The following is a 25,139-nucleotide window of genomic DNA, read 5'->3' as shown; positions in this document are numbered from 1 at the left end:
TTGTTGTTATTAAATAATAGAAAATTAAAAGCTATGTGTTAAGAACATAGAATTGACACAAAAATAAGAAAATATATATAATATGATAGCTCAAATCCATGACAACGAAACTACTAAGTTCATATTACATTTCAAAATAAGCTAAATGTGAGATACAAATTATAAATTTAGATTCGGTACACCTCTTCCTACCGAATTCCAAATCTCTCTAGCTATTTGAAGTTGCACGCTATTTTTTTCTTTTATGCGCAAGTCATAGTTGTTTGTATATCTTATTTTATTTTATATGAAATAAAAGAGTTGAGTCTGTCGACTTCTCAAGTGTGAAATATTTTTTTAAAGGGAAAGTGTGAAACATTGTATAAGTGCTTTTATAAATTAATGACTTGAGTTATATAATTATTTTTAGTAATTATTATTATTATGATTATAATTATTATTGTTGTTCTTATAATAATGATAATAATAATTATTATTATTAATAATAAAAGTTGTGTAAAAGTTGTAATAGAAATAAAATGATAATAATAGTAATACTATAAAGAAGATCTTATAATATATTGCATAATAATGAATTACAAAGTAATAATATATTTTATAAAATATAAGATATTGTAAATCAGATCAGTTCAGATCAGATCAGATCAGAAAAAATAAGTTCACATCAGATAAGTTCATATCAGAAAATTTCAGGTGAACTAAACATAACCTTAATGTAAAATGATAGGGAAAATTGAAAAAGTATTACTTTTAGATAAAAAAAAATAAAATAAATATGATAATATTACTATATGGTGGACCAAATATCCAAATAATAAAAATATAGCAACTAATATACTACTCCCTCTGTCCCAAAATATAGTTCCTATTTCTATTTTGTGAGTCAAATTGTAAAAACTTTGACCAAATATTCTTACTAATGTATACAAAAAAAAAATATTTATGAGGGGTCTTGTTAGATTCTTCTCAATGTATAAATTCGTAATATCAACTTTTTATATTTTTTACTAATAAGAAATAGGAAATATCATAGGTTAAAGGTACGTCTTGGAGACTGTGCAAAATGAAATGAGAACTATATTTTGGGACGGAGGGAGTAATAAAAAAAACGAATCAAGTATATCCCCAACTCCCAAACTCCCAAGTCCCAAACACCCTCCTCTCAAACCCTGTTCGACTTCTGTGTTTGAAGTTTGAACCCACGTGAATCCTAAGAATTTCAATCTCATCTCAGTCCCTTCCAAAAATCTGTTAAATCCAGCTGCTTCCCACAATTACTTAGACTTTTCCCCCATTTGGCCATTTCCCACTCCGAACAGCAACCAACCATCCCCGATTCCTCTCCCTCATTCGTTGTCATCTGTCAATATACTGTCTCATTTTCATATTAGTACCACTGTACCACCATCTCTTCTTCCATTTTGTATCATCGACCTCTTTTTTTTTTTTTAATAGTATACTATATTATGGTACTAAAATGATAAGTATTACTTCCTCTGTTTCTAAATAAGTACAATATTTCTTATTTTCTCGTTTGCCAATGCATTATTTTAACCATTAATATCTTCAATTATCAATAAGTACAAATTATAAAAAGTTGATATTAAAAAAATTCACATTCAGACGATTCTAACAAGATCCCACATGACTGTGTTTTTCCTAAAATGTAAATCACCAAAGCTAATTAAAGTTTAAACTGTGAATAGTAAACACTATGCAAATGTTGCCACTTATTTAGAAACGGATGAAGTATTTGAAAGAAGTTTATGCACTGATAAAATTTTATTTTTACAATTCCTTCACTCTTGAATTCATGCAACACTTTAGGAAAGATTATTTTTCTTATCAATTGAAGTATTAGAACAAAACCAATGCAAACAAATACTCCTTTCGTTTTTTTAGTGCTATTTTTTGTTTTGCACAAAATTTTAGACAATATGACTTTTAATTTTTTTTGAAGGGTATTTTTTGACCTATTTAACTTAAAATAAGGGGAAAAAAAAAGTGAACAAAGAGTATTTTTTGGTGAAAAAAATAATTATAAAATTCTTATTATTTTTTTGGTGGTCAAGTACTCCAAATAATAGACGTTGAAATAATCAAACAATTAGAAAAAAAAATCATTTAATAATAATAAAAAAACGGAGGGATTAGTATCTTTAGTGCATTGTTGTTAACATATTGATCATGATCTTACGACCCTATGATTCTACAATCCGGAAGGATCTCACCGATCCTGATCCTACGTAGGATTTTAACCACAAAAAATCACATGGTAGGATATTAATACAATTTTACGATCTTATCATTTTATGACCCGATTCTATCGTAAAAAAATCATAAAGTAATTTCACATATTATATTTCTCCTATTAATTTTAGTTGCATGTTACTTTAATTTTATGGTATTGAAAAACTATCACTATTTGTTAATGAAATAAGTCATCATTAATTTGTTAAATTTTTTAACATGAATTTCTCATTATATTCAACATAATTATCTCTATTTTACGAAATTGTTGGATTTTACGATCCTACGTTCTGATCCCATCAATTCAATCATACCAATTACTACGACCCAAAGTAGGATCCGATTTCGATAACATTGCTTCAGTATTTGATAATCAAAACATTTACAGAGACAGAAGTAATAGCTCAAAGAGTACTACATCACCTTTAAGCTAGTGTGTTTGGATACTCCCTCCGTTTCCTAAAGATCTTCCCTTTTTCCATTTAAGTGCGTTTTCAAAATATCTTCCCTCTTTTATTTTATTCTTTATTTGAAATTTGTTTTCCCTTTTTATACCCTCTCATGTTTCTATCACATGATCCACCATTACATTATTAATTCAATTTTACTCCCTCCTTCTCTCATACTTTAACCCCTTTTTATTTGTTTATTTATCTTAACCCCTTTTTCTCTCATACTTTACCCACCCGACACCGCCACACAAGTGGATCATCCTTGATATATGTAGTAATAATAACAAGAAAGATCTTTACGAAACAGATGGAGTATATACTAGTAGCCTAGTAGGAATCGATAAAAAAACAAGCCTCTACACGACTTTCTCCCTCAGTCCCTCCTTCCCACCATTACAAAATTCCCACCTCATTCACCCTGACTCACTCCCCCACCACACTCTCTCTCTCTCTCTCTCACTCTCCTTCATCCTCATTCCTTTCATGGCATTCCCACTGCAAATCTCTCCTAACTAAACCCCACCTCCTTCTCTCCAATGTACTCCCCTCTCTCTCTCCTCTTCCTTCTCCTCCTTTCTCTCTCCTCCAAATCCCATTCTCAACCCCAACAACCCCCAAACGACGCAGCCTCCCTTCTATCCTTCAAATCAAAAGCCGACCTCGACAACAAACTCCTCTTCACTCTCAACGAACACTTCGATTATTGTCACTGGCAAGGCGTCAAATGTCAACAAGCTCGCGTTGTTCGTTTCTCTCTCCCTAACTTCTCTCTTCGCGGTACTTTCCCACCCAACTCTTTAACTTCTCTTACTCAACTTCGTGTTCTCGTCCTCAACAATAACTCCTTATCTGGTCCACTCCCACTTCATCTCAACTCTCTTACAAATCTTCGTTCTCTACTTATCCATAACAATCTCTTCTCTTACTCTCTCCCTCCTTCTCTTTTCTCTCTTTACAAACTCCGTGTTCTTAACCTTGCTTTTAATAACTTCTCTGGTATTCTATCTCCTGATTTCATTCTTCTTGACCGTCTTACTTCTTTAAACCTTCAGTTTAACAGCTTTCATGGCGGTATTCCTCGGTTTAATCAATCTGGGCTTAGATTCTTTAATGTGTCTGGTAATAACTTCTCTGGTAAGATTTCGGATACTGTTACTTTATCTCGGTTTTCTCCGTCTTCTTTTGTTTTGAACCCTGGTTTATGCGGTGAGATTGTTAATAAACCTTGTGATTCTCTATCTCCTTTCTTCGATTCTTCATCAACAACCACCGGAAAACCGTCGTCTTCTTCGTCTAATGAGTCCGGCTCTCTTCTCTCTCCTCCATTGACGAAATCACACCGCCGGAAAACGAAGGTGATTGTTCTAGGTTTTTCATTAGGAGGTGTGTTGTTAATCTTATCTCTTCTCTTCATGATTTTCGCGGTCAAGAAGAAAACGACGTCGTCGTCGAGGAGGAGAGAGAATGTGAGCGATGTTGCTTCATCTGGTAATTCACACACGACTGAACAAGGTGAAATTAGGGTTAGGTTAAATTCACATAGCCATGAATTAAAGGAGAAATGCAAACAAGTGGTTGAAGAAGGAGGTGGTGGTAAAGTGAGGAGAGAGAAAAGTGGAAATCTAGTGTTTTGTGGTGGAGAAGTTAATCTCTATACATTAGAACATTTGATGAGAGGTTCAGCTGAGATGTTAGGAAGAGGAACCATGGGAACTACTTATAAAGCTAAGTTGGATAATCAATTAATTGTGACTGTTAAAAGGCTTGATGCGATGAAGATGAGTGGAGTTAATGGTGAGATATTTGAACGGATTATGGAAATTGTTGGAGGTATGAGACACCCTAATTTAGTTCCTGTAAGAGCTTATTTTCAAGCTAAAGAAGAAAGGTTAATTATCTTTGATTATCAACCTAATGGAAGTGTTTTCAACCTCATTCACGGTAAACTTTTAATTTTTTCTTTTCATTTGCTACATTTCTTTTGCGCTTTATTTTTGTTTTCTTCCTGCCTATATATAAATACTTTTGTTTACCGTTTCAATTTTGTTGCGAAACTCTTAAAATCACGGACTTTTAGGCAATTTTTGGAGAGGAGAGAGATCGAGAAAGAAAACAAAAGGGTCCTATGTGAGTGGAAAGAGATAGAGAGAAGTTGTTACCCAAAATGAAAGTGTAACTCTACCGTTTTATTCAATGGTTGATATTGCTCAAACTCTACCTTGTAAAATTTCACTAAAACTTTAGAGGATCCGAACTCGAAACTTCCTAAAATAAAAAGTGTCACAACTAAATTGGAACGGAGGAAGTACAATAATGTAGCAAGTAAATAAAATCGAGAAAATAGTACTGTCTTCGTTTCTTTTCAATTTACTCACTTTACTTTAGGGGCACCCAGAAAAAAGTACAAAAATATGGGAGAGAAGCTGAAAAGGTGGAGAGATAGACTGAAAAGTGAGAGAGAAACAAAGGAGTGGTTAAATTAGTATTAAAAAGTAAATGACATAGGTGGAAAAAAAAAGTAGAAAGTAGATGTGATATGTTATCAAAAATAGAAAAAATAACAGTTTGTAAATTAAAAAAGAAAACGAACTAAAAGGGAAAGTGTGTAGATTAAAAAGAGACGGAGAGAGTATTATTTAGTGAGTTTAGAGATTTTCACTTGAGGGCAATAAAAGCTGCCTAACTTCAATGTATAATTAGGATTTTTTGTCCCAAACTACCTTTAACATTGAAGTTTTTGCGAGAAACTACCTTATAAAAAAATTATTGTCCTAAACTACCTTACTTTACAATTTTGTTGTTGACAGCTACCTTATGCCGGTTCCCGGTATTGACTTTTGTTTTTTCAGTTCAAAATTGTGAGAAAAACAAAATTACCCTTGTGGGAATTGAGGAGGGTGATTGTTTCAATTTTAGTTTAAGTAGAAGAGGAATTTAATGGTGGATTGGTGGTACAACGCAGAAAATTAAAAAAAGGGTTTGAAGAGGTCAAGTGATATAACGTGACATTAAAAAAACGGAAAAAACAAAAGTCAATGTCGGAAAACAGCCTAAGGTAGTTGTCAACAACAAAATGGTAAAAGTAAGGTAGTTTGGGACAACATTTATTTTAATAAGGTAGTTTCTCGCAAAAACATGAAAGTTAAAGGTAGTTTGGGACAAAAAACCCTTATAATTATGATAGTTTAGGTATATTAATTTGAGTACTAATGAGTTTTGATAAGTTAAGTACATGTTAGATAAGTTGACATAAGGGGGAATTCAGATAAAGAGAATCCTTAAAGAAAAAAAAGAAGTTCAAATTAGATATACTTCTTCTATTGCACAATTAATAATGTTGGAGAACGTTCAATTTTCTCATATGATGTTGGGTTACGGTTACACTAGTATGGGGGTGATTGATTGTGATATCTCGTGAATAGGGGATTGATAAAGTTAAATTGTAGGGGTGGTAAACTAGGAGAGTGACTGACACTAGTGTTTCTGTCGTTTTTGATTAGAAACTCGTGAATATCACTGCCAAATGCCGTTGATTACGCTATTCTTCTTGACTTGGTTAGGCTATTGGATACCAAGTGTTAAATATGAAAACAGAGTTCTTTTTGCTAAATGCATGTAGGACTACCTTTTTTTTTATTGGGTACAATCAATGAATGAAGTATATCTTTCAATTTTTTTTTGGTACAAAACGTTACTTCATTTTAGAACTACATAATGAAAAGTTTGACATTATTTGTCAACGTTCCTTTACATATTTGATATTTGAATAGCGCCTAGTGCTTATGGTTGTGTAAGAAGTTCCTGGACGGCATTACGGCCCCTGATTTCAAAATTATGCGATTAAACTCTAATCGCGACTTTTGAGAGGTGACAGGTAGCATCTTTGTTTAGAAAAAGTAGAAAATGCATTAGATAAGATTCGATCCCATGACTACAAACATATATATTAATTTCTTAACAAGTCAACTGAGTGATATTTGATATCATTATTTTAAAGTAAAATATTAATAAATAATATGATTATCCGGGGCATAGCCCGGGCTTAAAAACTAGTTTACGAGGGAAAAGATATTGTAGACAAGTGTTATCGCGTAAGTATTAGTTGCTCTCCAGAGATGTCTTCATTACGCGATATTTTTCACAACAACAAGAATTATCGTGTCGTTACCCTTGAACAAGAATTCTCTAATACGCACATGGAGGATTTTCCTGATACTTCTGCCTATTGTCAACATCTTAAGACCCTTGCGGATCAACTCAAGAATATAGGTGCTCCGGTCTCTAATAATCGCCATGTGTTACAAATGGTTTCCGGTCTTACGGAATCCTACAAATTACAATAAAGTTGCTACACTCATTCACCAAAGTGACCCGCTTCCCCTGTTTTACCAAGCCCGCTCCATGCTCACTCTTGAGGAAACGATGCTTGCCAAGAAAACCTACCCCGGTGCCGCCGTGGTGGCACATGACACTGAAGATTCCTCCTCGTAATTTTCTCACTTCTATATGAGTCCTTCACTTCTATATGAATATAGGGTTCTAGATAATGAGGTGTTGGGATAAACTTGAAGTGTTGGGTAAGATTTTGTACTTAGTGTCCGACATCCGTACAGAAGCGAAAACGAAGCTCTAGAAGTTACATAACTTCATGCAAATGCAATTGATTCATTGGTTATGAAAAGTGGTAAAAGATTATAATACTAGTTGATGCATGTGGAACATCTTACAAGCAGTCGCTAAAAAGAATAAACTGAGTGGGTTTATCTCTATAACCTTGATGGAAGTGACATGGAACAAGGTAGATTTCCTCAAGCATCACTGAGAACTATTGGCCTCTTCATGGACACTCCCCCCTCCCCCTCTTCCACCCCCTACATAATAACTAAACAGCACACAATCTGTTAACCAAATTGTCCAATGTTATTGCTTGGTGACTTGGCTCCTGAAAAGCAAATTTTATCTTCAAGATGGACTGTATGGTCATTGTTGAGGGTAAAAATGTAAGTGAATCGTAAAGGTCTCAGAAATACTTCTGACAATCCTAAAGATCACACAACTACTTGATGAGAATTTGAAAGGTCACCGAACTACTGTAGTTAGCTGGTTAATAATGTGTTCTATTCTGAAAATTGTGTGGAAAAGGTTCTCTAAGGGGGCAGAATATGCGCAGTACTTTGTTCATCCCATAAACTGTTTTTCTTACTAAATATTTAGCTATACTGATTGAACCTCAATGCAGAGAACATGTTTCCTTTGGAACTGTGGAGTGTGGATACTTGTATTGTTGCACTAAGACGGGTGAAAGTGTGTCAAGTTCTGACCACTAACCAGATCTCTCTGGTTATGCTAGAAGTGGGAACTGTGTCTGCATTATCCTTGTCTTAGAGAATTTGAATCCCTGGTATCACATACAGCTCAGTCAGCTAAGGATGTGTCAGTTTATATGGGATGAATCTGAGTATTGAACCCTTTCCCCTTCTGCAGTTCTGCTATTGCTGTTATCATTCAGCTATTTGGGGAATCTTATTGAATATATGGGACATGGGGGAAACTTAATTGACTATGTGATTGCAGTAAAGTATACTTGCTCTCAGTTGCTTGGATTTGATCATAACCATGTAGAACCTGTAAATATTAGGTTCTGATAAACTTCAAAAAAACATGGAATTTCAAGCTTAAATTTTCAACTAGAATAGGGAGTGTGAAGGTGGGTGACTGGAACTACGAGGTATTGCACCTGGACACACACTCTTAGCTTACTGGGCTATTGGAGCCAAGTTCAATTGGTAGCATTTGTTTCTTTTGGTGTGGTTATCGCCAACTTGACTCCTGACTAGAGCAACTGCAGTGGGCGTGATTATTTCCAGATTTCAGTTTGCAAATGCTGATAAAAGGGACCTATGTGCTTGGTTGGGAGATTATAAGATGAATTAGTTGGTTCTGCCTGAGTATGAAGACCACCTTCCCCCAAAACCCATATGGCCACCAACTACTACTGCAAATGAATGTGAGTACAGGAGAATTTTGAATTCTTTCTTTGATTTTCTTTCTGAGTAGATGAAATGAAAGAAAATTAAAAGGTAGTTGCAGTAGATGATCAGATGAGATGGTTGTGCCTGAGTATTTAGCCTAAATGGAAACTTTCCTGATAGCCACAGTAAAAGATCCTGCAACTCTTATAAGGATTAATATTGAAATTTCCACTTGTGCCACATCTTCCTTTCAGCTTTTCCTGGCATGCTTCTGGTTGGTTGTAGGTGGCCTCAGCTGTAGTGTTGTTGATTGTGTCTTCAGTTGTATTAAGGAACTCCTTGATTACTCCCTCCGTCTTTTTTTACTTCTACGTCTTCCATAGATGAATGTCTCCTTTTACTAGCTACATTTCTTTATATGGTAACCATGACCCACTTAAAGGAACCAATATTCCCTTGTATCTTGTCATCCTTTCTAAACCTACAACTTTCAAATATTTGTCATTTTCCCATGAAGTTATGGTCCCCACCACACCTTTTCTCATCTCCTAAATAGGTCTGCCCACAACAATGTAGAAATTAATTAGAGATAGAGGAAGCCTATCTTAGCCAACATTCCTAGAAGCAACTGGGTTATAGGAGATTGATCAATATTCTTGAAGACACTTTTTAATAGTGAACTTTAAACCTTGAATTGTTGTAATGTTGGAAAATTTATGGCATTTGTAGAGGGATGATTAGATTTTTGAGTATTGTCGTGTCGATAAATCTTGAGTACTTGAACTACACCAGAAATGAATGGGAGTATGGAAATTTTTTTAAAATCTGAAGATATCGATAGCGGCAATAATTTGGGTTAGGTGACAAATTTCCAAGGACAAACTTAACACATCCTTGCAGAGGACAGTTGATAAATGGGGATTATTACTGCAGATTAAATTTCATGACTAGAGGTGTCTCATTGTTTTTATTTGTATATAGTCATTCTACATATGCAATTTTGGCCATATGGGTTGCTGATATGCCTGAAGTCCTCAACTTGATATTTGGCCATATGGGTTGCTCTTAAAAAATCTTTTGTACCTGTTTTGGTCTTCTTGAGATCTGCTTCAGATATCTCTGTTGTTTCTTTGGTACTTCATTGATTGTTATTAATCGTAAATGGAAATTGTCCAGGATCAAGATCAACACGGGCAAAACCTCTCCACTGGACATCCTGTTTAAAGATAGCCGAGGATGTAGCTCAAGGGCTTGCTTACATCCACCAAGCATCTAAACTCATCCACGGCAACCTCAAAGCATCAAATGTCCTTCTAGGCACAGACTTCGAGGCTTGCATAACAGATTACTGTATTGCTGCACTATCAACATCATCTTATGACACCGAAGATCCCGATTCTGCAAGATATGTAGGTCCGGAGGCTCGAAATTCATCCCGAATGGCAACTCCTAAAACAGATGTCTATGCTTTTGGTGTTCTCTTGCTTGAACTTCTTTCAGGTAAACCTCCTTCTCAACACCCATTTCTTGCACCTCATGATATGCTCAAATGGGTAAAGACAATGAGAGGAGATGGCGACAGCTTTGAAGACAACCACCTTGCAATGCTCGTTGAGGTAGCTACTTTATGTAGTTTGACATCTCCAGAACAAAGGCCGCCAATGTGGCAAGTGTTAAAGATGATACAGAAAATAAAGGCCAGTGTTGGCTCTGATAATGATGCTATTAATCCCACAACAGGATATTCATAGTGTTGAAAAAGTGTATTTAGCTGAAGTTAGATGCAAGCGAAGTTTTGGTTGAGCCAAGCAGAAAAGTCCATTTGTTAATTGACAGATCGGACCGATCAGTCGATCACATTTGAGATCTTGGTATATGTGGGACATTATAGGTTATGATTGGGATCACTGCAGAAGGTAGCATGAAAGTGACTTCCATTTTGTAGGTATTCTATGCAACGACAAGGTCCTTTAACTTGGAGGATATTAGGACTCTTGGTGAGTAAAGGAGAGATGTGATCAGTACCAGAAGTGAAATGAACTTTTGAGTAGCATGTAATGGTAGAAAATAGAAAAAAGAAGAGGATATGTAATGCATGAAAATTTTGATCTAGGGGAGGTTTATACGACAAAAAACTGTCATGTATGTTCGCTACTTTGTACCTTGAATCCAAAATCACGTTTTCTGGAAGTTTAATTTTCCCTTTTTGGAAATAATGTATCTTCACTCTAAGCACGGATTTCGTATAATTTGATAGATATCCGATGGTGAATGGCACGGATTTTAGTTTATTTTATTTTTGCTTATTTCAGATCTAATCAGATCAGATCAGATCAGAAAAAATAAGTTCAGTTCAGATCAGTTCAGATGATGCTTATATTTAAAAATCATTATATCTTTCATTACATATTAATAAAAATTATAATAATTGAATATTAATAAAATACTCATTGAGACGAATCAAACAAGACCCCACATGACTATATTTTTTCTTATATATTGAGAAAAATCTAAAAGATAAGATCTTGTAATCAGAAAAAATAAGTTCAGATCAGATCAGATCAGAAAATTTCAGGTGAACTAAACATAGCCTAAGCAAATAAGAAGTATTTCTTAGCACAATTTGTTGATTAAACTTAAATACTATATTATTTTGGATACATGATATTCAATCTAGGAGAGGCTCAGCATTAGCTTTTCGAAAAGCTTCTAATCAAATTACCGCTAACTGTTAGTACATTTTTGCGGGAAAAGTTTTTAATGTTTGATAAGGTAGGGGTAAAAAAAATATAAATAGTTTTTGAATTGTCAAGGTGCTCATTTGATGAAAATTGTTAGATGCGTTTCTTCACTGAAATTCTCTATAACTTATCTAACCTGTAAGCTAAATAATTGAAGTGGTTGTTTGTATAGATGGGAATCTGATTCCCATAGGAAGATCTAGTTCCTAGGAAGTCATTTTCCTTATGTACTTTCTATAAATGGTTAATGTGTTTGGTTGATATCAAAGAATTTGTACTTTTCATAAATTAATGTGAGAATTTTGAATGATTAAGGGGAAGGGGTGAATACATTCCCGCGTTTTATGAGAATTTCAATTTCCTAGAAATTTCCATTGCTCTCTTTTTATCCACTTTATGTCAACCAAACCGTTGCCGAAATTAGGAAATCATTGAAATTTTTATTGCCTAATAATTTCTTATATAGCAAACAATTACTTATTTGAACTTTTTAAAATTTATTTTATAAGAACAAATTCGAATCTAAGTTAACTGATCTGAGCTCATTAGACGTGAAACTTTTCTTTTCTAATATGAAGAGAATGCACCATGAATTTATAATTTCTCGATTATTGAAAACACTCAAAGTCTACAAAATTAAACAATAAAGTTTTGGGAGATAAAAAAGGAATATAATACTATGTTCTTACTTCTCCCCAACTTATTTTCAGTTTGGTTCAGTTCAGTTCTAGACAATACTTTTCTCTCACATATCACTATTCATTTCAGTTTAATTCAATTCAGTTGTTTTATGTCGAAGATAACAAGCCTAAATCTTGTTTTGTTTTGAAGGAGCATTAAGAAGTAAAGAGAACTAGCTCGTTTATCATGTGAATTCGTTGTAGCGTAACTTCTAAGCGAATGGGTCACCCAAGTCCACTATAGCCAATGAAATGAATATAGAGAGAATATTAATGGGCCAACATTGACTTGTAGTGCCCAAATGCAATTTAGAAAAAAAAAAAAAAAAACTTGCACAAATAACAAAGATAAAGTTCGATTTCACTTACAAAAAATGTATTTAAATTTGAAATTGAAAAAAATGATAGGGTTTTACTAAGGGTCTGTTCTCTTCGGCATAAAACAGTTGAACTGAACTGAACTGAATTGAACTGAACTGAATTGAACTGAACTGAACTAAACTGAATTGAACTGAACTGAACTGATCTGAACTGAATTGAACTGAACTGAAATGAATAGTGATATGTAAGAGTAAAAGTATTGTCAAGAGTTGAACTGAACTGAACTGAACTGGTCTGATCTGAACCGAACTGAATTGAACTGAACTGATCTGAACTGAACTCAAATCAAATCAAATCTATATCTATATATATATATAAAACAAGGTTCAATTGGCTTATGTGTCATTCAGTAAAAGAATCTGTCCACATGTCATTTGCAAAAGCCCCCTCACTACCTTCTGCCACGTGTAATTCTGACTAATGGAATGCATCAATTACAATCTTTGTAACTTTAGTAAGTTTATATACTTATGTTGATTATTTTCTAATTGTTTTCCTATTTAATATATATTAGAAATTTTTTTGGCATTTTTCTCTCCAATCTCCACATCAAACAAAAAAATTCATTATATCATACACGAAAGTAGATACATACTGTCAACCACCTTATTTTTAATTCTCGGTAAAAAAAAGTACTTTTTAAAAAAATTGTTAAAAATTAAAGCTTAAATCATCAACTCAAAAATTCAATGACCACCTACTTATTAGGATTTAGTGGGGTTAAAGCAAAGAGAAATGGTACGACTTTTAATTAAACAAAAACATTAAGTGCATATTCACAGATTTGAAGTATAAACAAAAAATGATGCAGTGTGATATAAAAAAAAAACTACCACGTTAGAAAGTTGACAATCTATGATTCCACTCTCACAATCTCACTTAGATTTGCACTGGATTAAGAGGAAACAAGCGACATTGATAGAGTTTTTTCAAAATAGGAGTTTGGTTTATATAATTGAAATTAAATGGAATGACAAAAACAACCATATTATTATACAGTCAGACTATGGATGACGAAGATTGAAAAAATTAGTGTAAAATAAATTACCTTATGTAAATATTAATATATTATACAAGAACCATATTATTATAAATAATTGAAGATTTGATATACCATTGTCAATTACCATCACAAACAAATTAGTGATTTCGAAGTGTAGGAGCTCATTAATGGATATATCTAATAGTAAGATAATCAACGATAAAAGAATAACAAAGAATCTTGAAAAGGGGAAAATAATTTTATACTACAAATAATCTTCAAAAATATAATTAAGAAAAAAAATCAAATGGGTGATTTCACAAGTTAAAAGAGGTATCTTTTAAGCAAAGTGTAACTTTTAATTTTAAATGGGTCACTTCTAGATTAATAAAATTGACGTATTTAAGGCAAAAAGTTACCCCTGTCCCACATTAATTTATTGCATATTTGTATATCTGTGTTACTAAAGAATTTGTATAAATAAAATAATCATCAATATTTTTCAGTATATCTAATCAACAAAAAATCTCCCGTGTATTTTGTCATGACATTAGCTACATCAGTCATTGAACGCACAGGCCATAAGTCGACTTTAAAATATATTTTTTAATTACACGATATGATTATAAAAACTTTAAATCACGAGCTAATATTCAAACCATGATTTTAGGATAAACATCCTAAAATCCTAAATTTACAAAACAAAATATTCCCGCACACTTTAATGTGTATTTTGTTTCATCCATGTATTTATATATGTATATATTACGATTACAAGATTTTTAAAGTTTAAAAATGTTGTAACAAAGATTTTTATATATCATGAAATATAATTTTACATGTTACATTATTTCCATCTTAAAGGCACGAATTCTAATAATAATTATTGATTCAATAAATTTGAAACAAAAACAACTACTTAATTAATAAAAGAATTCTCATGCATTATGCATGGGTCCAAATCATATCTATATAAATCCTCCTGTGCACGGTTGCAAGTGGGTTTACTGGGGCCGATCGTAATGCGTGGGTGCAGCCATAAATACTCAATTAATTTTCTCCAAGAAAATACACTTGCTAACGAAATAACATATATACATGAGTTATATTGATGACACCATGCACCATTGGCATAATATCCATAGACTTTTCACACCGAGGTCCTTTTTTGCAATTTTTAATTTATAGTTTAACACAAACTTAATATATCAAAATCGAACATAGGTACTACAACTTATAAAATTCACGAGAACAAGTTTATTGGAACATAATAACAAAAACCTATAACTTCTATGTTGCTCATGTTGCTCTATTCATTAATTTAATATAAATTATGAAGTTTTTGTTTCTTTAAGCAAACTACATGTTTTACAATTATGAAAGTCACTGAGTTGATGCTCAAATTCTTGATCTCAATTTTGTAAGAAGCAGTCAATGTGAGATATAAAAAATGAAATATATTGTTTATGCATGTAATAAGTCAAACTTATTTTTTTACTAAATTGAATTGAAAAATGTCTTTTCACTTTAATTTTTGTTAATTTATATTTAGTACATAGGATAAATTACAATGTCACGCCTTTTAGGTCATCAATATCTTACTAAATATTTAATTATTTACACAAGATTTCAAGGAACATATTGTAAAATAATAAAAAAAAAAGCTAAAATTTGAGGTAAAATATTAATCAACTTTTCGATTCGATTGAACACAAGTAACCATCACAACATGTATATAAATGATATAAATAATATCTAATCTCAAATATCAAACAAGCTAAAATAAAATTGATAAAATTAAGTATTTTTTTAGGTGCAAAAAATCGAAATATCATTTGTCATAAAATAGATCAACAAATTTAAGGTTGTAATTTTTGGCAATTTCGGTACGAAAAAAATTGAATTCTGGCAATTTCGAAGGGAAAGATAGAGAATGAAGGAAGAGGAAGAGGACCAAGGAACAAGGGTGTATAACGAAGTGGTCGATGATAGAGTGTTAGGATTAGTAGATTTTATATTCAATTACTGTTATGTGTATTAGGAGTATAATAAGTTTATGTCAGATTATTTCACTTTTGGTCAAAACAAGTCGCTTTCAAGTCCAAATGGGTTACTTTTTAATTCAGAATGGGTCACTTTTAATGTTAAACAAGCCAGCTTTATATAAGTAATTCACCCATTTAGGGAAGAAAGTTACCCATTTTCTTAAAAGTTGGGTTATGTATTTAACCACAGACAATTATATGTTACTATTTCAAGAGTTACAAGCAAAAAGGATATGAAAATCTTAATATGTGATAAAGATTGTGGCAACTCATCTGTTTCAACCAATGTGGTTTATGAGGAAGTTTCTCAAAATGTTTAAATCGTGTATGAGTTGTAATTGACCCAATTTTTTATGTATCAATTTAGATAGTGTAATTGTTTTTTTTAATCATAATGTGTTGTCAATTCAGTTTGATTTCAATCAATCTCACTAAACAAAAATGTTGCTGACATTAATAACATGTCTCTTTTTGTCTGATAAATAATTTATAATATCACATATAAATATGACCTCCCGTGCATTTTTGCACGGGTGAAAAGCTAGTAATACTATAAAGCAATAAAAATTTACTTATGTATCAAGAGTAAATTAAATTGCTGATGTGTTATCATTTGTAAAATCTTTTACAATTTTTTGCCATGTGTATTTGTCTCTAAATATTTCTGTTATGCATTACTTTTTTTAGGTATATAATTGGAAAGTTATTTAAGAAATTTCTCTGTTACGAAATGTAAATCAACTAAATTTTAGGAATCAATTGCTATTAATTAGTAATTACTTATGCATCATAAAACTGCCAAAAAAATATATCTCCTAAATCCGATATTTTAGGCACTAATTAAAAATATCATATCCCCTAAATATGGTATTTTAAGAACTAATTAAAAATTCATATCCCCTAAATTCGATATTTTAGGTACTAATCATATATTTTGGCACTAATTAAGAAATAAATTTATATCAAGAAGTTGCACTACTTAAGGTATTACAACTATTTAAATGAACATGTTGTACTCTCTTCTTAAACCCAAATACAAAAGTCTTAACAGATTATAATATTAAACGTAAAGTTTATCAGTGGACGTATTAATTATAAAATAAGTTGTATTATAAGTTTTTTTATAAAGTTCAAATTATAAGATCATTGACCACATACCCATACCATCAAAATTATAAGTTCATTGCAAACTATAAGATCGTGGACCGTCATATTACAAAGATTATGGTGTATCCATAAAACGATGATAATTATTAGTGAGTTACATATTTACAATGTGATTAGAAATAGAAAACGTGATCCACGATAAAATCAATAATAATTGATATTAGCACCTCATGTGTAACACAAAAAATAAACATCTTATGCATTAGCACTTAGCTTGCATAAAAGAATAAACATCTTATGTACTAGCACTTTAGCTTGCACAAAAGAATAAATTAAACATCTTATGTACTAACAAAAGTCTAAACATCTTATGTACTAACACATAATATTAAACTATCAACTAAAAAACGGATTAGCCAATATACAAATAGACAAGTAAAGATAACAAAGTCTCAATAAAAGTTAACTTTTACTTGGCTCATGAGGTTTGTAAAACTTAAAGGTGGGTAGCCTAACTGTAACAACAAGCATGAGATGTCTTAAAGTTTAGTATAATAACAATGAGACCCCTTTCGTTGTACAATATACCACATCACAATATTTAAACACTACAAGAAAATAGGTTTTGGGCGACGGATTTGAAAATCAAGGACGACAAAATTGTATTTTGTAGCCCATAGTTGAGATTAAGGGCAACGAGTTGAATTTGTCGCCCATAGTTAAATTATGGGCGACTAAATTTATTGTTGTTGCCCCAAATTCATATTTGGGCGACGAGATAAGTTTGGTTGCCCATTACTTTAATTAGGCAACAAAACATTATATTTTGTTGCCCTTATATAATAAATGGGTTTGTTCAAATCATGTATCGTTGCCCATAATCAAAAGAAAATAGCGGGGAAAACCCCGCTCTAAATTTTTCACACAAAACCACATATTTCACTTCTACAATACTTCAACTGCTCATGTCCTTCTCAACTCACACCCTCTTCCACTCCACCTCATCTTTCTCTTTTTCCGGTGAATCGTTATTCTTCCGACGAGTTCTTCGACTTTTGTCAGTTGATGAGTTTAATTATGATGGAAAATTGAGTTTCTCACGAATCAGACTTCGACGGTTAGCGTTTCTCAGGTTTCTCGACGTTTTCAACCACCCCACGTTTCTCAGGTGACTTTTCTTAGGATCTTGATTTTTCTCAGGTGACGTTTCTCGAGTGATGAGTTTAATTATGATGGAAAATTTCGGTTGATGGTTAATTTTTACCTTATCCTGTTCTGCCCTAACTTTTTTCTAATTATGGCAGGTGATGGAGGCCGGAGTTCAGTGGTGAGGTTAGCGCGAGTTCGGCGGCAAGGTTGGTATCTTTTATTATTTGGCCTAACTCACGAATCAAACTTCTTTCTTGTGTTTACCTAAGAATTATTGGTATGAATTTGTCAATGTTTTCTTGAATGGAAGGATTTCTTGTTTTTATTTCTTGCCAAATAAAATTGCTTTGTGGTAGTAAGTTTGAAGACTACTCTAGGAATATGATTTCACTTAGATGCGAAAATATAGGTGCTAATGTTTATGTTGATTATGGGATTGGTATAAATGAGCATAAGTTTTCTCCAATCCCTGTTTGAGATTACTGATTAATTGTGTATACTTTTCTACAATTAATCACTTCTTCTATGATATTAAGGTCATTGATGAAACACTTAGGTGGGTAACTTTCTCATTCGTCGTCTTCCGAGAGGCAATATTAGATGTCAATATTAATGGTCAGTAAACAGATGAAGCTATCTCATTATTTTTCAGAAAAGATTAGAAGCATATGCATTTGTTTTCCTCTAATCTTCTCCTTTTCTGCTTTATTACGTTTAATTGATATTATTACAGGTTACACAATTCCTAAAGGGTGGAAAGTGTTGACATGGTTTAGGACTTGTTATTTAGATCCTGAAGTCTGGCATGAACCTATGAAGTTCAATCCTTCTAGATGGAAAGTAAGTTCAATACCGTGGTTATATTTCATCTCTTCAACAAGTTTAGTAATGATCGTGACAGTCCCATTCATCCATTTTTTCTTAATACTAAATTTCCGCGATTTTTTTATGGAAAAGATTTTATTGATTAACAATGGACCCTTTTTTTTTGTTTAAAGAACCTTGTATATTAGTCATAAAAGTTATAATTGTGCATAGATGATAAAACAACACTTACTGGTAAGTGCTGTGAGTAAATTTTTTCTCACAGCATCGTATGTTCTTGAAGACTAATTTGATGCATAGCTGAGTCTAGGTTTGCACTTGATCTGTGCGAAATTTTGATGCCATAAGCAATGGCTGAAAGTCTGTCTGAGGTAGCTCTGTGTGGTGCATATCTTTACTGAGGTTGTTGAGGCTGCCATTTCTCTAAATGGTTTCTGATTGAGAAAGTTCTATTTGTTTTTGTGCATGAGCACTATTGTTTGATATCTGTTCCCTAAGCTAGATTTTTTCCTGCAACAAAGTTTAGGGAAAGGATTGAACCAAACAAAGATTAGACAGGTAGTTTAATAATGCTTTTATAATACCACTTTGTATGCTTTATCCGTCTCAGCTTGTGTATCCTTTAACTTTAAATTTGTACTTTACTAATGTCACCGGCTTGTTATTCTAAGGGTGAGTTAGTTAGTACAAGAATTATCTAGTGTGTTAGTTATAAAAATAACACTTTTCCACTAATTGTTGTTTCTCTTCTGATTTTGTTCTGATTCGCTGAGGGCCCCGACAATGACCGTGGCAGCCAGTCATAGCTACTATCTGCAGATTGTAGAGCCGCATCAACGTATGCCAGTGTTTATATGAGCTACTTGCTGCACTGCCTGCTATAATTTTTATGTTTAATGACCTGCCTTTATGTTCATAAATTTCTAACCCCTTTCAGTTCTTTTTCTGTTTGCAAGATTGCAATTCCCACATGATTTACAGGGTAGGAGATTAGAGTATATGATTAAAATTTAGTTTACTATTATGTTTGCTATTCGATTAATTATGATGTTCTGTGAAAGGAATTTGCTCTATCCATTATTATGTCTTAATGCAACGACTTGGGGGCTTGAGAATGCAATAGTAAGTAATGTAGAAAATTCTAGATATTGAACCTTGTGCTACTGTTCTGAACTTATGATGCATAAGAGAACATTGAAATATTTGCAAACTTTTCAGGATTGATTTCTTGTGCTACTGTTCTGAACTTATGATGCATAAGAGAACATTGAAATATTTGCAAACTTTTCAGGATTGATTTGTCGTAAGTTGTGGGTTGTCTATAGGGGTGAAAGTTCGGTGTGCGGTTTGGATTAGGGCCTAATCCAATCCGATCCGAACAAAATTTGGATTTCAATTTTTCAATCCGAATCCAAACCAATTAGGGTTTGAATCCGATCCAATCCAATCCGAATTTTCATACTCTAAATTGGATCCGATCCGAAAATCCGATTTTTTTAAAACTCTAGTTTTTCGATGAAATGAATTAAGCACAACAACAACTTAGCAGATTTAGTAAATGAGGAATTAAGTGTACTTAGTGTTTTAGGGGAAGGGTTGAAGTGCTATGTATATATGGAGTAGTTTTTTTATAAAAAAGATAAGCACTTAAGCCCAATCCAGATACATAATACAAGGCATATTACTATTTGGTTATATTGGATTTTTGGATCCGATTACCCTCAATCCAATCCGATCCGAAAATCCAAATTTTCAAGAAATCTCAATCCGAATCCAATCCGAACACAGTTCAAATCCGATCCGAATTACTAATTTGGATTGGATTGGATTGGATTTTGGATTTTATCCGAATAACTTTCACCCCTAGTTGTCTATTTACAGACTCCACAACTGTCCATTAGATAAGAAAGAAAATCTTCACTTTTAGCAAAAGTCGTACTTATGAACATGGAGCATTTTGTTATCAAATATTATGGATAAAATTCCTTTAGAATATGAGCCAAATTATAGTTCTCGATTTGACGAACTCCAAACTTTAATTTCATATTATCATTACTAATAATATTTTTTGTCTTTTCTTTTCTAAGTGATTAGTTGTTTTTAGGTTTGTTGAGTGTATCAACTATGATCTGCCTTGTACTTACCTTGGTCCGCCTTTAAAATTTAATCCTAGTGGAGTAGTTTGTTGGACCGGGTTGTATTTTCTTCTCCCCTTTAAGCTCATGATGGATGCAGATAGAAGATCGGATAGATCTATGAGGGTTATTGTGGTCTTGTAGAGGAGGAGGAGAGGGATTAATTTATGAGATGGGATCATGTGTATTGATCGAGGGTAGAAATTGCTGGTCTGATGTTGTTGTCTTTGGAAAGAAGGATTACCATAAGTCGTACTATGAAACTCATTGTTGATATCATTGTTGTCGTTTTGAATGATATAGTGATTGTATTGTTTTGAATGATTTAGTGATGGTTGCATCTGGACATATTGCTTTTTTTGGGGCGGAAGAGTAAAAAGATCATTTTCCTCCTCCCCTCCCCCCCAATTTTTTTTATCACATGAGTGCCTAATTTTAACGATTTCGCTTTTATCAGGAACAGTGGGTCGTGACTATTTTCTCAAATTAGTAAAGGAAAGCTATATGAAGTATGACAAGGGTTGGATTATGTGAATTTCTTTGCAGATTATGGGTAGTGCTAATTAGTTTTTTCTAGATTTATTTTGAATTTTGTAAGATATTCAAGTTACGTCGGATGTTGAATTTGAAGATTATTTTGTACTCCACCGATTGTCTACAATTTATATTCCATGAATACTTCTTTTATTATATCATACTTTTATTTTTAATAAGTTTATATACTTATATATGAATATTTGGGCAACTAATTAGGTATTACACATTGTTATTTGAATAAAGCATGAGATTTAAAATTATATAAAACAATTTGTAGCCCAAAGTACTTTGGGCAACGAAATTATTGTTGCCCAAAATAACATTCTGGTAAGGTTATAACACACAATGAGCGACGAAAAATAGTGATTGTTGCACAAAGTTTCGTAATATGGGCACCAAAAGTTAAGTTGTTGTTGCCAAAACTATGTCAAGTTTAGGCAACGATAAAGAAAAATCGTAGCACAAAATAGCATTATGAGCAACGAAAGCATTTCGATGCCCAAACTATAGTTTGTGCAACAAACTTGATATTCGACGCCTAAAATGGAAAGGGCGTCGAGCTTTAGACGACGAAATTGGCGCGCAAAAATCTCGTTGCACAAACCTTTGTGCAACGAAATTGTCCCATTGGGCGACGAATATTTTTGTTGCCCAAAACCTAATTCCTTGTAGTGAAAGTCCGCTATGAATATGCTATCTTAACTGTTAAATGTATGGCATATCTCTATGTAAGGTTAAAGATTAAAATTACATATAGAACTTATGTGAAATTTATTATCCATAAGTTTGTAGTTGTATCTTTGTGAAATTTTTAAGTCATATATATTGTTCAATTTATTGACAACAACCAAATCACAACTAAAATAATAATATTATCATACATATGAAATTTGAGAGCTCATAATTTCTAGGTGTGCATCTCAAAGAAAAGATAAAATGTCATATAATATATTTTCACATATAAATTGATTTTTATTTCTATATATTACTGTTCATTTGGAATAAGTATTATTGACCTGGGTCAGTGAGCTAATCACAAATAACTCTCAATAAAAATGAAAAAAAGGGTGAATTGTGCATGTAACAAATAATTGGAAATACAATTTATTCTATATTAAACTTTTCAAAATAAATAAAAAAATGGGTCAAATAGTATGAAACTTACAAGCTTCAAATTCTAAGAGAGGTGAGTAGAACTTACTTCTATCTAGAAGCCGAATATAATCTTAATAAAATCTAAGTTTGCTAATAAAGTTCCAAAATGTAACAAACCCTTGCTTAGAACTCTCAGTCTTCACTGTCATAAAAATTCTGTCTTTTTCCATCTCAATTTGAACATCTAGAAAGTGAATCATCATCTTCATATAATAAACTCATGTAGATAACATTTGAATCTCACACATCCAACGTTAATGGATAAAAAAACACAATCAAATTATTTTTTTTTCTCCATTTTCGAAAACATAAAGTGTGTTCGATGAATCTGTGGTCAAACTTTTTGGATAACTTTTTTCTAATAAATCTGTGATCAAGTGTGTTCGATCGAATGTAGCAATTTTTTTAATGAATCTCCATTTTATTTAAATGTGATATTGCCCAAATTGAGAAAAGTTCAATTAAATATAACAATTCTAGCTATGTTTAAATCTCCATTTTTGATTTGTAATTTGCACGGGTTCGGTTAGCCATATCAAGAGTTACCAGCATTAGGGTTTGAAATTTTAATTTTTTATGAGGATCACGGGATCTCAAGACAACAAAAGAGTGGGGGTGAGAGGGACTGTGGAAAGTAGGGACTGCAGAAAGTGAGAGAAGAAGTGGTTGCATGATTAAATCCCAATAATGGAGTAAATTGTGAGTTTATTGGATCCTCAAAGTGAAGCAATGGATAGAGCAAAGACTTTTTCAGTCAACATCGCACCATAATATTAACTATATCAATCATTGAACGCAAAGGTTATAAGTCAGTTTTAAAATATTCCTAATAAACGATATGATTATAAAAAGTTTAAATCACGATCTAATATTCACACCATGATTTTGGGAGAAACATCATAAAATCATAAAATTTATAAATAAATAAAAAATTCGTGCAGTTGCACGGGTCAAAAACCTAATAGAAATTATAAAACAATATAGGTCATCTTGTATTTTCTTTCCGAAAAACATGATTCAAAAAATTATAAGGCAATGATATTTATTCTTTAAACCCACCCTAGATTTTGGAAAAACACTATGCAAAATTATCTATGGCATGAAAGCTCTTCTTCTTTCTAAAATATGGTTATTTTAGAAAATTATATAAAGTAGACTTTTACAATTGATAGGTTTCCTACATATTTATATCATAACTAGTTTTTTGACTCGTGCAAATTACGAAAAGTATTGTGTTTTATAAATTTAAACACTTTTCTGTATAAATTATAATTTTATTTAGAAGATTTTGTCCTCATGAATATGCGATTCTCGATTTAAAGTTTAATCTTTACAACAGTGTATGGTGAATCGACTTACTATTACCATTGAACATTTAAAAACGACATATTTGCATGAGTGTTGTGTTCTTGTGAGTTTAATTTAGTAATATATAACATTTATGGAATTGAGAATCTTTAAATCGATATAAATATATAATATAAGAAAAGAATGAGTTTATAAAAACTTTAAGTTCAACTAATGAGTTTATGAAAATAACATTTAAATAGTAGAATTTCAACTTTTGGGTATCGATTTTGTTCCCTTTCTATATATCAAACTAGAATTTTTTGCAAGAGATGCGTGCTTGAATTTTTTTGAAACAGAAACTCGATTTTCTTCGACGTAAGAGTCAAAATTTGAACATTAGACATACGAAGTATAATTGTTTTTAGTTGCAAAATTTGATTGGTTTAGTTTATGTCACTTAAGTCTCTCACCATTTTTTTTTTTTTACTTTTCAAAGTTAAATTCTATGAACAAAATAGAAATTTTATTGAATTTATTTATGATTTCTAATATTATAATTTTTTAGTTGATTTTTGAATTAACTACAGTACTTCATAAATTGTAAAGAAAGTGGACACTTTGATTTCAAGTCAAATTTTTTCATAGGTTGTAGTTTGTAAGTGAATTTTTAAGTTTTTGTAAAGTTTCCTTATTTTAGTGATTTGCATAACGTAAATTATGCAATTTTATGATTTTAGTTGACTTGTGAGTAATGTTATAATTATATTTTTGGTATTTTTGTTTGAAGCCCCCTTTGATTTGTAAGTGAATTTGTAATTTAGAATGGGAAGGGGGCAACATAGTCTCTTCATTCGGGGACACTATAGCTCCCCTTCTCCTTATATAATAGAGATATGTTGTACTTTAATTCTTGAATGATATTTTACATAAATATTTTTACCTTGATAATTAATCGCTATTATATAATAGCAAAAGATAGGTCCAAATATATGTAAAAGTTTCATTATATATAGGAAACACTGTAAAAAGTAAATAATTTTTTTCCTTGTCTAACTTCTAAATTTTGATTTCACTACAAATACACCTCTATTTTTATCATGACCCACCATTAACTGGTGAATGGTTCTTGAGAATAGTGATTTGTAAGTAAATTTTTGTAAATGTTTTTGTATGTATTGACGTTCTAGATTATTAGTTTTAGTTTGTATGTTAATTTTAAGTTTTAATAAAGTTTTCTGATTATTTGAGTGATTTGCATGATTTTTATAACGTGATTTTCTCAATTGTATGAGTGATTTGTAAAGTTTCTTCTTTTAATTGATTTGCGAGCGAGTGTTGTAAATTAATTTTCGGTAGTTTTCTTTGAGTGTCAATTTTGATTTTGACATTTCTTTTGTAATTTAGAAAGGAAAGGGGGCAAAATAGGCATTTTAAAAGA

General features: G+C 32.0%; 1 protein-coding gene and 1 long non-coding RNA gene across 4 annotated transcripts; both read left to right on the top strand.

Moving 5' to 3' along the window:
- The first annotated feature begins 3,076 nt into the window (after positions 1–3,076).
- LOC104894871 (probable inactive receptor kinase At5g67200) lies at positions 3,077–10,923 on the top strand. The gene is made up of 2 exons (XM_010681220.4): positions 3,077–4,643; positions 9,851–10,923. Exons 1-2 carry the CDS (start codon positions 3,239–3,241, stop codon positions 10,423–10,425), a joined length of 1,980 nt encoding a protein of 659 aa, XP_010679522.1. The 5' UTR covers positions 3,077–3,238; the 3' UTR covers positions 10,426–10,923.
- A 6,372-nt stretch (positions 10,924–17,295) lies between these two features.
- LOC125498283 (uncharacterized) lies at positions 17,296–21,414 on the top strand. 3 transcript variants are annotated; one of them, XR_007275164.2, is made up of 3 exons: positions 17,467–17,778; positions 17,915–18,374; positions 18,493–21,414. It is a non-coding gene; the product is annotated as an uncharacterized LOC125498283 (long non-coding RNA). The 3 variants fall into 3 exon arrangements; XR_007275163.2 differs by having other exon boundaries at positions 17,468–17,778; positions 17,915–19,422; positions 21,177–21,414; XR_008969962.1 differs by having other exon boundaries at positions 17,296–17,778; positions 17,915–21,414.
- Positions 21,415–25,139: the final 3,725 nt, after the last annotated feature.

The sequence above is a fragment of the Beta vulgaris genome, chromosome 6 (assembly GCF_026745355.1).
Source record: "Beta vulgaris subsp. vulgaris cultivar EL10 chromosome 6, EL10.2, whole genome shotgun sequence".
NCBI lineage: Eukaryota > Viridiplantae > Streptophyta > Magnoliopsida > Caryophyllales > Amaranthaceae > Beta > Beta vulgaris.
This window is presented reverse-complemented; position numbering and strand designations above follow the sequence as displayed.